At 40.5% G+C, this 15,950-nt stretch overlaps 1 protein-coding gene across 1 annotated transcript; it reads right to left on the minus strand.

The window, feature by feature from the left end:
• Window positions 1-726: 726 nt before the first annotated feature.
• si:dkey-250d21.1 (uncharacterized) lies at window positions 727-15,194 on the minus strand. The gene is made up of 11 exons (XM_053331731.1): window positions 14,864-15,194; window positions 11,638-11,758; window positions 10,401-10,508; window positions 10,261-10,297; window positions 7,748-9,540; window positions 7,614-7,644; window positions 5,548-7,313; window positions 5,184-5,232; window positions 3,180-4,978; window positions 3,027-3,063; window positions 727-2,889 (listed from the first exon to the last, which is right to left on the minus strand). The coding sequence occupies exons 1-11, from the start codon at window positions 14,956-14,958 to the stop codon at window positions 1,391-1,393; spliced, it is 7,335 nt and encodes a 2,444-aa protein (XP_053187706.1). The 5' UTR covers window positions 14,959-15,194; the 3' UTR covers window positions 727-1,390.
• Between the last annotated feature and the right edge of the window lie 756 nt (window positions 15,195-15,950).

The raw sequence follows: 15,950 nt of genomic DNA on the forward strand, positions 1-15,950 counted from the left end.
CAGTGACCTAATACTTTTAGGTTGAAAAGTAATTGTAAAATAAATATTTACCAGGTGTCTCGAGATAATGCAGTCAGTGGTTATATGACCTTAATAACCCTCCCTTTAAACCCACATCCTTGTTGATTCGTACGTGAATCATGGAAGAAATTTGAATCAATACATCATGACCTGAACTAAAGGGTGAACTGCCTGTTTTGTGTCAGTAATCATTAACATTGGCCACTTGAATTGCAATTTCAAATCTTTTGGAAGTGCTTAGTTAAAATGCCTCACATACAGATCAAAGTGAAGCATGCAAATGAATATCCTCCCTTCATCTCAAGAAATCATATACGCCATTCTCGCTGTAAAATTTCATTTATCAATAGTGATAACAGTAGGGAGGTAAAAAGTATTTAGATAATAGTTCTGCTAAAACAATTATTCACTGGTAACCTCCTGAGTGTCCTTTACTGCTCTTTTAACTTTTACAAGTAACAGTAAAGCGTTACTTCAATTGTAATTACCATATATACCACCCTTACAGGTATTCTTATTTTAAAGTCAGTAATAATTACAGCATACAGGTACACTTCTCTCTTCTCACTTGAGATTAAATTCAGTATTTTTTTCCAAAGGCAAATAACAGCCTAACTGCGCCATCTTGTGTTAGGTCACAGACTCTACTACAGATGTGACTAAAAGTGAATTTGAACAAAAACAAAAAGAACAAAAAACTTATTTTTGGAGCATTTTATTACTTTTTTGACAAATATATATGAAGGTTTTCCCTGTTCAGGAAACATTCTTTCAAATATACGTTTACAGCAAATTCATTCCTGCAAAGAGACAGGAAACATGGGAAATCATCAGAAGACATGATGGAACTAATCACTTCTATTTGTGCCCAGGAAAGATAAGGGTGTGATTTCATAATTATAATGGATTCATGAAGGTGATAATGAAGTCAGTCTGGTCATTTTTGGTAATGATAAAAATAGAGTTGTTTCAAACACCAATGGGACATTTTTCAACATCTGTATTATCATGATACATGGGGGGTGAATTATTAGTTTTGCATCAAGGCACACAAGCATTGATAACCGTCAGTGGAGCATTGCTTTTTTTTCCTTTTTTTTTTGCCAAGACACTGGTCCCATTGGGCAGTACAACTGTACAAACTAAAGAATGAAAAAAACAAAACAAAAATAACATAGGGCTTGATTTGCAGGATAACAACAAAAGGAAATCTCAAAGAATTTAGATCAATAATATACACAGAAATATTGAATTCAGAACTTGGGACCTCAATTAGGGTTGAGTCACGCTAGTTCTTAAGCATGATGGCGGTGACATCTCTCAAATGCATTGCTCATATCTTCTAACTGTGACGGAAGACGTGCAGCTATTACAGAGGATGTAGCTCAGTGAGGGATCGCTTTTCCTGCTGAATGAACTCTTGTAAGCTTCTTTTTCCCTGCCTGAAGTTGCTCTCCCTCCTTGAAAAGGGCAAGATGACCTGGAGTCTGAGGAGAGTTTCAATATTACTAAAACTTCTTATCTGTGAAGTCTTGAGGGTGTCAAGCACAGTAGTTGGGAGGTAGCCTGCCAGGGGATTCAACCATTTCTCCTTCCACAACTTCATCTCAGTGTGAAGGGAGGCCTGATCTGGCAAGTCCTCCTTGTACAGGCGGAACACAAGACCACTAAGAATGCTGGTTTCTACTTTGGACATTGCGTAAGGCACAATCTCCAGACATCTCAAGGTATCCATTACCTTTTCTGTGAAGAGGTCATCAATTTCTGCTATTGAGTGCTCTATAACCTTCATGCTTATTGAATCTTTGTAAAACTCGCTCAATGGCTCTAGAAGCACTGAATGCAACATTGTCACGTGAAGTTTTGAGGCCAGAGTGACAGCCTCCTCAAACCACGTCTTGTGATGTGTGTCAATGTCACTCTTCAGTTTACCAAGGGATGCTTTGAGATCTGGCAAATTATTCACAGCAAGTAACATGTCTAAGGGTTTGCCCTGCAGAGACTGACTTAGCTTTTTAGTGACACTCAAAACATTCTTCTGCACCACTGCTGAGAGGATGAACTCAAAGTTTCTAATCGCATCAAAGAACTGCGATGCTTGTTGCTGGTCTGAAGAACTTCCCTCACCTTTTAGCTCATTTAAGCAAAGCAAGACCGCTTCTAAGATCTCTACCATCACCTCGTGCATGTCATGACTCTTCTCCCAGTTCTTGATGAGTTTGTCCCTCAGCTCGTTACCCTTTCCTTCATTGTGCTGGAACACGTGAATGATCATATCTTCCAGTTTGTTCTGGCGTTCTGCGTCCTCTGTGAGCCAATGTAATATTTTACCTATCAGCACTGCTCCATCAGCTGCTTCTTCTGCACGAGAGGACTTAGCCAGCCACACGTTAAAGGACCAGGCAGAGCTGACAGTTCTTATAGCCTGGGGGTACTTTTCAGCTATTGCTAAACTTACAGCCCTCATCTGTGTCCCTACTTCACCAACACTCAGCAAGGCCTGTCCTCTACAATACTCCATGTTGAGCCCCCATTTCTCAGACAGGGCTGTCTCAATAACATCTGCAAGGCCAACTGCATCGTCACTGAAGGGGATGAAAGCCAGTGTTTCCTCACACTGGATGTCCTCTTTGTTCAAGTACCTGATGCACAACGGGACATAGAGTGCACCGTCAATTTCAACAGTCTGCTCAGTTATAACTGTGAAGAACTGAGAGACCCAGAGGTCCTTCAGGATTTCTTCACGTAGTTGCGTCTCATAGAAAGACACTGCTGTTCTTAGTCCTTGAACGACATCCAGCGTCACTTGAGTATCAGAAGATTTGTCTTCTACACCGGTTGGTGCCACTGGCTTTTCTTCAACGCTTCCTGAATTAAAAACAAAGTGTTACCACATACCATAACAACCTTCATAAACAAAATAACTCTTGCCAATTTATGGTTTAGCATATTCCATAATCAGAATGAAACGCAGTAATATATTATCAAGTGAATGATGCACTTACCACAATCCAACTTTAGTCTTTGTAAAGTTTCCATCACCTAATAACAATCATTTTGGTTATTAAATGCTGACTGAAACAATGGGAAAACACTATCATTTAGTTTCACTTTTGTTGCTCAAAATGATTTAACAAAGGAAGCTATTTCAAACTCACCTGTGACAGACATGGACTGCTCTCTGGATCAACCTCTACACACTTCTCAATGACCTCTGGCAGTCTCTGCAGTGTTGCGTAGTGAGATAGGAGCATCACATGAACCGTTCTGTTGCCTTTGCACACAGTGTTTCTTAATAGATCCCTCATGGAATTCAAAGTGGTCTTCATCAGGTCACACTCAATACTGACACTAGGAAGGACAGCTACTAGCCTAAGCAGTAAGGCAACGACTGGGTGGCTCTTTGACTCAGGATGGACTAATGTTTCAGCGATAGATGTTGGAGGCGCAACATCCTGGTATTTCTCGCTCCAGACGGCAGCCCAGGCGTTGATTTCCTGCTCTGCTGCTTCAGGCTCAGGTATATCTGTTAGGAAGATGCTGAATGGTTTGTCTGTGGACTCTGACAGAACAGGCTGTGGATTGCAGGAGGGCAGCAAAGACAGGACTGACAAGGCCTTTAAGTGGCTGTCTGAGAAGCAGTACTTCATTTCATCGATGAGACTTCTGAGGAGAGGAATGCTCAGCTTTTCTCTATAATATATCTCTGGAGATTCATAGCTATTGGATTCTTCTGAGAAGCACACTTGCTCAGGAGCTACCTTGGTTGCTAACTGGAATGCCTGCTCAAACCAAGTGGAGTGCACAGTGCTTACGTTTTCCAACATCTTGTTAAGAGTCTCTATGATTGAGGGGATTTTTTCCACTTCACAGAGAATATCAGCAGGGTTTCCACAACGGAAGACGGTGCTGCAGTTACGAAGAGGAGCACAAGCATTCTTCAAAATCACAAGGGTGACAATGAAATCCATATTTCTCAGAGCGGTAGAGAGAACTTGTGCATGCATCGATTTGGCACCTGTAGCATTAGAACTGACAGCATCTAGGCAGCTGAGGATGCCCTCCAATGTGTCAGCAAGTATGTCAAAGAAGTCCTCTCTCTTTTTCCACCTCGAGCAACATGTTTCTGGCATTTCCTCCAGGGCCTCCCTTGGCATATTCAAAAGCCCATCAACAGCCTCTGCCAACTGTCCCTCCAGACAAGGAGATTCATCAAAGAACAGCAGCAGGTCTTCAGTGATGTCCAGCATTTTGGCTACTGAGGGGCAAGGCACGCTTCCTGCCAGCCAGTGGGCAAGGCCGCAAGACTCACTTGGTGTTACAACGGAGAGTGGATAGCTCTTGAGGAAATCCAAAGACATTTTCTTCAGGCTTTGGTAACCTGAGCCCAAGTGCATGAACGCTTGTCCTCGGCAGTGAGACATCGGTAAGCCCCAGTCTTCAGTGAGAATTTTTGCAAGTTTACTCGCTTGTGTGTCAACATGACAGTTCTCGTCAAATGGTAAGAAACCCATGAGCTCAACCTTTGGGGCAGATTCTCCAACGTACCTGACAAAAACAGGTAGGTGGGTCTTATCAGCAATTTTGACAGGTTTGTCAGTAATAAGTGAGAAGAACGGAGAGTCCTGTATTTCCTTGAGTATTACATCTCTGATTCCGTCTATGAGTAGTTTCACCGTTTCGGTCTCACCGATTGATGGTGTGCATTTGCTCTCCCTTCTGAACCAGCGGCACATGTTAAGCTCCTGGATGAAAAGCTCTTGCTCCTCTTCTGAGAGGTCAGAGAAGCTGCTGTTCTTTTTCCCCAACAGTGCGGCCAGTCTGAATACCCTCAACAGACTTTGACGATTATCTCCTGTGTGCCCGTTCTCATCTACAGGTTTCATGTCTTGGTCCTCATCCTTGTCAGGAGATTGCTGAATTTTGGGCTCTTCATCCTCCTCCTTGACACAATCCACTAAACCATATGAGAGAAAAACAGAGAACAAACAACAGTGGTCAATGGCGAAAATTAAATCATAGCAAATAAAGAAATTATTAAATAATACAAAAAATAATCAATTCATCTAGATACTTTGTGTTCAATTATGTAGTATGGACATTATTTAAGTTATGCATTTCTGTTAATAATCAAATTCAAAAACTTTTCTGAACAACCATACCTTCCATATTATTGTCAGAGTTCCTGATGAAACTTTTGGATTCATTGTCCTGTAATCCAGATAGAAAAGGTTAATTACACATTCTCTGATAATAAAAAAATAGAAACTCAATGTCTGACTCCACTTGACATTCATCTGCTGAAGGGGGAACCACTGTAATCTAGTTTAAGGTATGTACCTACAAGCATGACTTGTGACATCAAAACCACACTGAGGATGGACTTTTCAGTGGAGAACATTTTGAGAGACATTTTGTGTCTTTGAAAATTTAAAGTATTTGCACATTCAATATGAGGTACAACTCATCATTCAGTATTGATTATTATATAGCAATAGCACCTAAATAGATAATACAAGCACTTACCAGACAGATGCCCTCCAAGGCTTGTGGAGTAACCTTCAAACACTGGGTCACCATTCGGTCCAGGTCTCTGCGGAAGTCAGTGCCCACCTCCAGCATAGCCAAGCATGGGGACCTGTTTTTAGGATTTGTATTCCTCAGATAATCTTGGAACTTCTTGTGGCGCATTACAACCCCACAGTCCTCAAGTGCTGTGCTGGGCAGCACAGACATAATTCTCAGCAGTGCATTGATGTTCCCAAAGTACTGCATGAGTGGCAGACGCAACGTGTGAAATATTGAGCCTGGGATGGTCACAGAGGCAACTTTGGTCTTCCATGTTACTCTCCAACAGCACAACTCTGTGAAGAAGTTGTCAGCATCTGGAAGATCACTGCTGTAGAGAGGAGGCTTTGACTTTAAGCTCTCAAACATATAACTCACTGTGACTGAGCATGGGACCAGGGAAAGGAAGTTAAGAGCTTCTTTGTGATCCTCTGAAAAATGATCTTTCACAGCATTGATGAGGTTATCCACCAGAGGCACACTTAAGCCATCTTTGTAAAAGCCGACTGGCTTCATCATGCCGTCCCTTGGCAAAGAATTTTCAGGCACTTCAATCTGCACTCTTAGACTTTGTGCCATCGCACAGGCCTCGTCAAACCAGTTCTGGTGAAACACCTTCATATTTGTTTTAACACGGTTCAGAGTGGCCACAATACCACTGATTTGGCAAAGCTGGGATGCAGCACTGAAGTGGTCCTTCTGTAGACCTGCACTCAGCTCTTTGGTAAAAGAGGAAGCATTCTTCAAAACCACCATGGCAATGATGAAATCAAATTCCATTACCTTGTGGAGAAGTGCCCCAGCTCGTTCTGACACAACAGCTTTCCATCTCTGTGGGTTGTTTTTGATTTTCTCCAGACACTCTACCAGGGGCTCCAGCATCTGCACAAACACCTCATACGAATCATGCTTTTCTTGCCAAAAGGAACAGAACTTTCCTTGCAACTCTTGGACCTTTTCATAGCTCTCTCTCAGACCATAGGCTATTACATGGTCTAGCTGTTTTTCTAGAGTATCACTGCTCCCGAAAAACATCACAACCTCTTCAAATGTATCCAGAGCTCTTTTAACTGCAGGCACTGGGATGGATTTTGACCACCATGTGTTGAACGAGTAGGAAGAGCAGTGTGTGCTAATAGCAAGAGGATACTTCTCTTGGACTTTGCAGGCAAAAGCTTTCAGCTTGTAGGAAACGTCACCAGAGCCTAAGTATGCCTGCCCTCTGCAGTTATTCAAGTCAAGACGCCACTCAACTGTTACTATTTCCAGAAGACGTTGTACCATGGCATCACAATCAAGATCTGACTCTAGGAAACCCATCAACTCCAGGCGCATGACATCAAAACTGTCCACAAACCTCAGGAAAAGCGGAAGAAAGTCTTTTTCCCCAAACTTCACAACACGGTCAATGAAGATGGAAAAGAATGAACTTCCCACTTCCATGAGAATTCCCTCCCTGACAGCATTCTCACACACAGTTAGTACTTCGTTCATTTCAGACTTGGTCACATACTCAACCTCTCCATCCTGAGTAGCAGAAACCTCACTCTGCTTGTTTCGACTGCTGTATGTAGCCGCCACTGCAGCCTGCAAAGCAGATTTAAGAGCTTCCCTATCAGTCTCTGCACACTTCAACTCTACAAGCCTTTCAGCATCCATCTCTAGGTTTATGAGCTTTAATTCTTCTTCAGTGTCCTTTTCAGCATGGTTTCCATGGGTTGCCACTGAAATGAGAAGTGGAAATCTTATAAACTCATAAAATATGCAGAGTAAATATTAAAATAATTAAATAATTTAAGAGTACATATTCATGTGTATTTTCACAAATATGTTTACCATTGAGTACACTAGTCATTTAATTCTGAAACTTTTCCATGAGCTTTTGATATAGCTAAAAATATAACTACATTCTGTATGCTAACCATGTTTGTGTATACAGATCTACTTTTAGAGCAATCTTGATCTTATCTCAAATAACCACTGCAGCGTCCTGAAACGGTAAATAATTAAAAAAGTAATCTCACCTTGTGGAGGCTTCTCTTTTGTGTCATCATCCTGTAATGCACACAAAGTTTCATGTAATTTCAAGTTGAATATCTGTTTTATCACTTAAGTGGAATATAAAATGGTAAAATTATATTTATGACAATCTACTCACCATTTGTAGCAATTGCAGGATGTCTGGATGCTTCTGAGCATATGACTCTGCCATTTGTTCAACATTGAAGTGCACATCTTGGTTGACATAAAGATATGCCATACTGCACTGTCTTTGTTCCTCTGGTGTGGCTCTCAGGTAGGAGTGGCACCGCTCCAGTACCATATGGTATTGGCCATACACATCTGCCTCTGCATTTACACATGGAACAGTGCCCAACACCCTCAGCAAGCTCTGCACATTTGGGTAAAACCCAATATCTGGAATCTTCAGAGTAGCAAACACTGTGGTGGGAAGGATTCTGCGCTTGCTTGCATGTCTCCACTTCACTTCCCAACAACCGAGCTCTTCGTAAAATGTGTCGGGCCTTGCAAGGTTGTTCAAATTGGCGTCTGCCACCTTATCCCTGCGAATGCTGAAATTATGATCAGCCATGTAAGATGGCACTAACGAGAGCCATCTGAGAATCCTCACCATCTCTGTGCTGAACACTCGCTTCACCTCTGCAACTAGATACTGCAAGATAGGCCGGCTCAGAGTTTCTCTGAAAAAGTCCTCCAGTGGGATTTCGGTTGTGTCTTCTTGGTCCACCTCTGGTTTTGTGACCTCAACTCCCAGCTTCTTTGCTCGACCAACTGCATCTGCAAACCATTTCCTGTGAAATATTGCAATCTCCTGTTGGTATTTGCTTACCAGCTTTAAGGCATTGGAAATTGTGTACTGCAAGGTACTGCTGATGCTAATTATTCCCCTGAGACTCGAGTTGAGTATGCTCACACAACAGAGGGTGTTCTTCAGAACAACGAGGGTGATGATGAAATTGAAATTCTTTAAGACTGGCTTGAGCTTGGCCATCTGTTCAGCAGTATCTTCATCTACCTTTGAAATCATCTCATTGATGCAGTTCAGGAATGGCTCCAGAATATCCAACATGGTCTGAAAGGCATCTGTGCCATATTCCCAATTCACACTGAGAGCTGTCTTGATCCTGTCCACTTCTCCTTTCATATGGCCGTATGTCAACTGGATCTTTCCTTCCAATCTTTTGCAAAGCTCTGGTGCTCTCCTGAGTAACGAGGCCACTTCCTCTACAGTGTTTGCAACATTCTGGATGGCAGGCACAGGCATGCAGCGAATAATCCATATGTTGAAGGCATATGGGTCACTCGGTGATAAAACCACCTGTGGAAACTCCTGTAGAATCCTGCAGGTAAGGTCTCGCATTTTCTGACACATACTGCCTGTAACCAGATAAGAGAGTCCTCTGCAGTGCTCCATCCTCAGCCCCCACTTATTTCGTAACTCTGAGAGAAGCATGTAAAACAGATTCTCTGCATCCACATCGCATGGTAGGAACCCAACGAGGTGCTTTTGTGGAAACCCATCTACTGTGACGGACCTGATGAAAACTGGGATCTGATCCTTTCCCTCTATACTTGTCACATCCTGAAGCAGAATGGAGAAGAATCGTGCCAATCTGAGGCTGTTTTGGATCTCCTCTCGCATTAGGTCCTCTCCGAACTGGAGGATTTCTTTCTTGTCAATTTTCTCCACACAGATACGATTGAGAGACTGCTGACCTCTTGCGCCTCCCATCGGCTCATCAGTGTTGATGTTTGCACCATTGATGCTAAATCCGGTCAGTGCCAGGATTTCCTTGAAATAGACTTTAAGAGTCTCTTTCGCATTGGACCTGGTTACATCCTCTTGTTTCTCACACAGGTCAGGCGTTGTGCTGTTCTCGCCAAAAAATTCTTTTGTCTCCTCAGTCACTTCTGGTGTTGCTGTGTTTTCTGATGGGAAAGAGAAGATACTAATTTAAACGCTTAGACGATAAAAAAGAAAAAAAAAAAATTGCGATTCAATATATACAACAAGGGCTGAAACTGTAACTTAAACTCAGAGAACTTAACCTAGTGCTCAAAGTGAGGTCAAATTTTAGCTAGGGTAAAACTGGCATGACCATTTTCAAAAGGGTCCCTTGAACTCTTACCTCAAGATATCTAAATGAGAATGAGTTTCCTCTTTACAGACATGCCCGTTATATGACAATCCCATGCTGTTTTGGGCAAACCATGCAGTATAAGTGTGCTCTTTTCGCCTATTCAAAAATGGTGTATTTTAATATTTCTGCATACTGGGACCCCTCAACCATCTTGGAACTGCATAAATTGTATTTACTTTGGTGCGCCTTTAAGGTCTTTGTGTTTTTTTTCCAATATCAAGTGGTCAAAACTTTGTACCAAATATGTGTAACGAATAGTATCAACCCATAAATTGCAGACATTAATTGAGCATGGGAATGGCCATCACATAATGTTCTGAGTGTCTAATGAATACATGTTTATTACAGATTTACGACTAGAAAAAAGTGATACAGAGTGCTGAGCTGCAGCTCAAATTAACTGACAGGTTCCCACTTCTGTGTGGTACATACTATTAACCTCCTATTGACCTAAAAAAGAAGTTAAATAGGGGACTTTTACAATAATAAATAAAACCAGCCACTGTACCTTTTGTTTTCTTCACAGAAGCAGGTCCTTCTTCCGACTAGGGAGATGAAAAAGATAATTACAGGTTTGCATTTATGATGTTTAATGTCTGATTAAAAAGTCAAAGAATAGCCATTATAAATGTTGAGTGACACACTTACAGGATCTCTAGCTCGTTTCCTGTTATATGTTGATTGATTATTCACAGGTGTTGTGAAGTCAAAGATTGTTGGAACAGCATCTTCCCTTAAGACACAACTGGAGGCACTCTAAAAGACAAAAAATAGGAGATACTGTCATGCTTAGTCACAATATTCTATGTGAAATTAGTAATTCCACATTATCACATTCACACGATAGGATGTTGGGATTTAGAACGACATAGTAACAAAGCCATTATGGGTAGACACAGAGCACAAATGGAAAACAACCTTTTTTTAATACAAATTTTCTTTCAACAAAAGTGTTTTTTTTAATGTCTTTATTTAAACCAAACCACACTAATACTGTTGATCAACAAATAATTTTGATGCAGTAAACTATAACTGAACTGGTCAAAGAACTATAAATGGTGTCTTACCTGAAGAATTATTATTTCACTATTGCATAGCACATTATCGTTGCCATAGTGTGTTATACATTAAGTTTCATGTCTATGTGATATACCTGTAGTTCACAATTCTCTCTTTTTGTTGACATTGTATTTAGAGTGGTATTGGCACAAATCTCTGGGATGTTTTGAAAGCTGTAGCCATTGGTAGGGTTAACTGAATTGCATTAAAATTAGGAGTAACAACGATTAGTCAATTAATCTAGATGTCAGCTATTAAATTAATTACACCCAATACTGGTGGTGGGTGATAATAACCATAATTTTGAGCAAAATTCCTCATGGCAATTGGTGCACTCAATATTTACACAATAACATTTTTTATAAGTAATCATCAGTAAGTTATATAATAATCATAAATAATAATATAAGTAGGTAAAGGCTTATAACAGAACAGCTTGAACAGTTAACAAAATTACATCCCTTTACTTTAATAAACCTTTAAAACCAGGAAAAAACAATACATAGGACATATTACTTACCAAAAAAACTGGATAGAAAAAACGTGCTTCTTTGAACATTATAAGATGAACAAAGACATGATTTATAACAACGCTGTTGTATTTACTTGCATTAGATTGTACACGTGTACCTAATAAACTGGTACTTCAGGTTATCCTAGCAATTATGATATGGTAAAATACAAATGGTAACAAATGCTGTAGTTATTAGCCTGTAGTTTTTAGCTCACAACACCAAAACAATGAGGGAAAAGACACAGTTAATATAATTTTTTATAACATGTATGCTCCTCACAAAGAGTAATGCGCAACAGATGTGCTTCTTACCTGATGAGAGATCATAGAGGACTCAAAGTGCTTTGCACAAAGTCTGTACAGCCTATGCAGCTCTTCAGGAGGTTCTGATGCCAAATCTTGGCGACGACAGTTGTTCAACCATTGTTCACAGCTGAAAAACACAGAAAAACAACAACATAAATTGTTGTGGACACATCCAAAGACAAACACTGCTGGGTGTGATTCACCAGTTCACCTTACTAAAATACCACTGTGAAAGTTCATAGGTCTAAAAGCTTAAATATAGACAGAAACTGACAAGACAGCTTGAGGTAGATTACTTTGTTGATATAGTTAGTTAGTTTATGACACACACACAATGAACTGCAGACTAAATAGACTAAACTAACGATTAAGAAAGGGGACTTTATTTCTGATCTTAGAGAGTTTAACAAACAAATAAGATGTTAATGTTTGTAATTACCACTGTATGCAGACAGACACACAATTATTATATTGGTGCAAATCCCTGTACAGTGAATTCTTTAAGTTGCCAACTGAAACATATAGCCTATGTTTAAGTTCACTTCACTTGGCCAACATAACATCCACCGCAAAGCTGTGAGAGATGCTTTTGATGCTTACTGCTACCAGAAGTCATATCCACAACAGTTACATAAACTTGGCACCCCCACTGCCACACTTGACCAGCACAATTCTGCTTTGGTTAGCTGCATACACAACATTACCCTGCCTCACAGTTGGCAATGATGATAAAAGAAAGACTGAAGTCGCATCCGATTGCTTCCTTTAACATTTTGCATAGCCCTTTGTTTTTTTGCTGTCTTCCATCACACTTTTCTTTCATTCTCTCCATTTCCGCCAAATGATTTTATTGATGCATGCACAGAGGAAAGGTGGTTAGATTTTCTCATGAGCAAATGAGATTCACTTCCCTCAATTTTACACAATGTCAGATGGGTGCCACCATAAAAGGGAGAAATTATAGCCCTAAGCACCAATTCCCAGGATCAAACCTTTTTGCACTCAACAGGAGGAAGCGGCTCAATTGGATATCTAATCATAATAAAGAAATAAAGATATCTAATCTCATCTAATCTAAAGTTGAAATACAGGCTTCTCCTACTACAATAGTCTGTATAGCCAGTATGTTCTGCTTTGAAATTTCCATTCCGGTGCATAACGTCTGCTTTTGTTTTGGTCCGTGTGATACCGCCCACTGCCCATTCAACTTGATCATAGTCCTGGCACGTTATTTTAAACACATTACGTGCCACCATCATGCAATACGGTGTTAAGAGGTCATGGTCATTTCACATATTGCTGTGAGATCAGGATGACGCCCATTTCGACACCCCAGGTTGCCAGATATGAAACACTGGAACACAATTACAGTGTGCTGCAACCATGGAAGCAAGCAAACAAACTGGATCAACTGAGATGGATTCAACCAGACCTAAAAACCAGCATGAGCTTTCAGTCTGGGGAGCAAGGGCAGGGGAAGACATCTCTCTTTAATAGCTTGAATTTGGACAGCAGTACCAATGTAAACACTTGCTGTCAGTGTCACATATTTCTCCTTTAAAGAAGGAGTAAAGCTCATACTAGTTTTATCATTACAATGCATGCAGCATTTCATCTGGATTGAATGAAACTCAGTGGGGCTGTCCAGTGAGTTTACCCAGGAATGCTCAAAGGCATCTCCAGTTAGGAGCAAATATAGGATAGGCCACGCCCATACATGCACACCAAAACTAGTGAACTTCTGTTAATTGGGGTTTAATGTACATGTTTTCTACATTTGTGACACCCTCTATCGGTCGGGCTCAAAATGCTTTTGTAGACCTGTTCTGGGTCATGGATTGAAGTTGTATAGCCTAAAAAGATTCATGATGATTGGATAAATGGTTAATGTCTTATGGTCAATTTCCTGTTAAGCCCAGCCCTTTGTGAAGGTATTTTAGTTGATAGCAGCCATGCTTTTCCACTGATCTTGCTCATTTATGATATCTCAGTACTGCAGTGCTGTACACAAAATTTGTTGTTGACAAAAGTTCTATTAACAATACTATTTTTCACATTATGCAAATTAGCAAACAATCCATAATGGTGTACTTTTATGGTCCAAGAGACTTTTTGTAGAGCACACTGACCTGGACTTGTGTGTTCAATTTCAAGTCATCCAGATTCATTTATTCTTAGAAAGTGAATCATAGCGCCACCATCGGGACGATTGCCGTCGTGTTTATTATGAAGTTCTTTCGCATAATTTCCAGTTATTGGGTCAAGTTTCATGTATCCCTCCCTCCAGCAAATTGAGCCGCAGCACAGGAAAACAAACAACAACAACAATAATAATAATAATAATAATAATAATAAAAAAAGCGGAACAAACTCGATCCTTCCCCTTCTGCTTATGAAACTTAACACGGACAACACACACACACACACGTTGCAGGGCTGGACTAGACATATTTTGGGAGCCCGTGACCATCAGTAAGCAGTCTTTCCTCGGGCTTGCGGGTTACGTTTCCTGTCCATAGATACAATACTGTGATTTACCCAGCGGACCTGCGGTTGGGGTTCAAGTAGTCTTTTACATTTATTTCTATATCATCAGTTTGTTCTAAAGCATAATTAAACGGCTTTAGCTACAAAATACTACCAGAGTCTAAAAGAAAAGAAAACAGTTATGAGGCAGCAGCAGAGCAGAAGGCGCTAGACTGTCATTTATTCACCTGTTAAAACGGTGTTAATATAACTTTCTATTATTCACAATGAGCTGTACTTTAAGGTGACTGTATAGTTTTTGCAGTTTTGTATGCAAAAGTCACAATATTAGAAACTAGCACTATCAATGAGAGGTGTATTCATTTTGCTAAGCTAACGTGGGTCCCACTAACGTTGCCACACCATTGAGACGGTAGGTGTCGTTTACCGATGGCGATTTAAATTACTACACAAAAAGTTTTCAGCGAAGCTTTTTCTTTGTTTGTGAAATGACTTAACACTAAGAGAAACTGATAGGAGCAATATCACACCATATAGTCGCTCTCCGAGCCACAAGGAATGAATGGAGTGTATTTCACACGGACTTTTCTTTCAAGAGTAACGTTAGTCTGCGCCATTTTCCAGAGTTGTGTCACTGTTAGCCAACATGATGTGAAGCTAACAGTGCTAAAGGCGGAGAGCTAACATATTCATTTTGCATGTTCATTTATAATCCGCATCTGAATTAAATAAGCAGAACTCTCACCGCTGTGGATCCAAAGGAAAGCTGAAAAGTGGAGCAGTGTTATCGGATTCCCCTTGCTGGTAATCACAGTTGGCTGCGGCGCAGCAGTCAGTCATTTTGGACTGCAATGTAGCTAAGCTAGCAACTTAGCTAGCTTAGCTGGCGGTTGCAAGCTGGCAAAGCTACTGTAAGCAAACCTGCAGAGTCTACAGAGGCATGCCTTGAGCTAAACCTGCAACCAGCACAGCTTACTTTCACCCTTATTGTCGCTTAAAGTCTCTTTTGCAAACTAAGAGCGGACTCATTCCATGCTTTAAAAGTTGATGTTGTCGTGGTGAACCAAGAGTCGCCGAAAGCGTGTTATCAACCAGGAACTGGACTGTGTAGTACACCATGTCAACCAGCAGAGAGCACAATGGGCCCGGCGGGGCCGTCCAAAGAGCTCCACTGTCAAGATAGTTCACATCTAGGGGCCTCAAAGCCTCAGCCTCCAGCGACTGTCTACTAGTGTGTGCTGCTGGGGTTTCTTTTCTTGAAATGTTGGGGTATGCACTACCAAAAATATTTATTTTGTACTTGTGTGTATTCATATTTGAAGAAGAATATATTTATATTTTACTCAACTAATGTATAAATTGTCAGTAACCTTGAAATGATTTTGGCATTGTCATTGTAAAGTATACAGTGCTAACCATTTGATTGATTAAGCTTGACAGAGGCTAATTTGATAAATTATTTGATAAATTCTAAACTATTTGAAGCACTTTCAAATCCTAATTGGGCCCATTCCCATAAACCACAATCATTGATGTTTTATTAAAAAGTAGGAGGTAAGTCTTGGAAAAGTCTTTGACTCCAGCTGATGACCCTGTAGCTGAGCTAGTGTGCATCGGCCAAGGTGCAGCAGGTTAAAGATATCAGGTAGACCACCTACTTAGAACATTGACAATGGGATGTAACCAAGACCTTTTTTTTGTTTTGACTGAAGAAACAGCAGTTCCTTAAGAATGTTATACTATACTGCATTAGTATTCATTGCTCATATTATAACTTACATTTCTCAGGCATTAAACTTGATTTTATGATAAATATTTAAACGTAAACATTT

Source organism: Scomber japonicus, chromosome 13, assembly GCF_027409825.1.
Source record: "Scomber japonicus isolate fScoJap1 chromosome 13, fScoJap1.pri, whole genome shotgun sequence".
NCBI classification, from domain to species: Eukaryota; Metazoa; Chordata; class Actinopteri; order Scombriformes; family Scombridae; genus Scomber; species Scomber japonicus.

What these genes read in the sequence shown, in the direction of transcription:
- si:dkey-250d21.1 (XM_053331731.1), bottom strand. Translation starts at nt 14,958, where the DNA reads ATGACTGACTGCTGCGCCGCAGCCAACTGTGATTACCAGCAAGGGGAA. An exon ending in CCTCTATGATCTCTCATCAG is followed by an intron (nt 10,509 to 11,637) that starts GTAAGAAGCACA and finishes TTTGTCTTTTAG; the next exon opens with AGTGCCTCCAGTTGTGTCTT. An exon ending in AAAAGAGAAGCCTCCACAAG is followed by an intron (nt 7,314 to 7,613) that starts GTGAGATTACTT and finishes TTCTCATTTCAG; the next exon opens with TGGCAACCCATGGAAACCAT.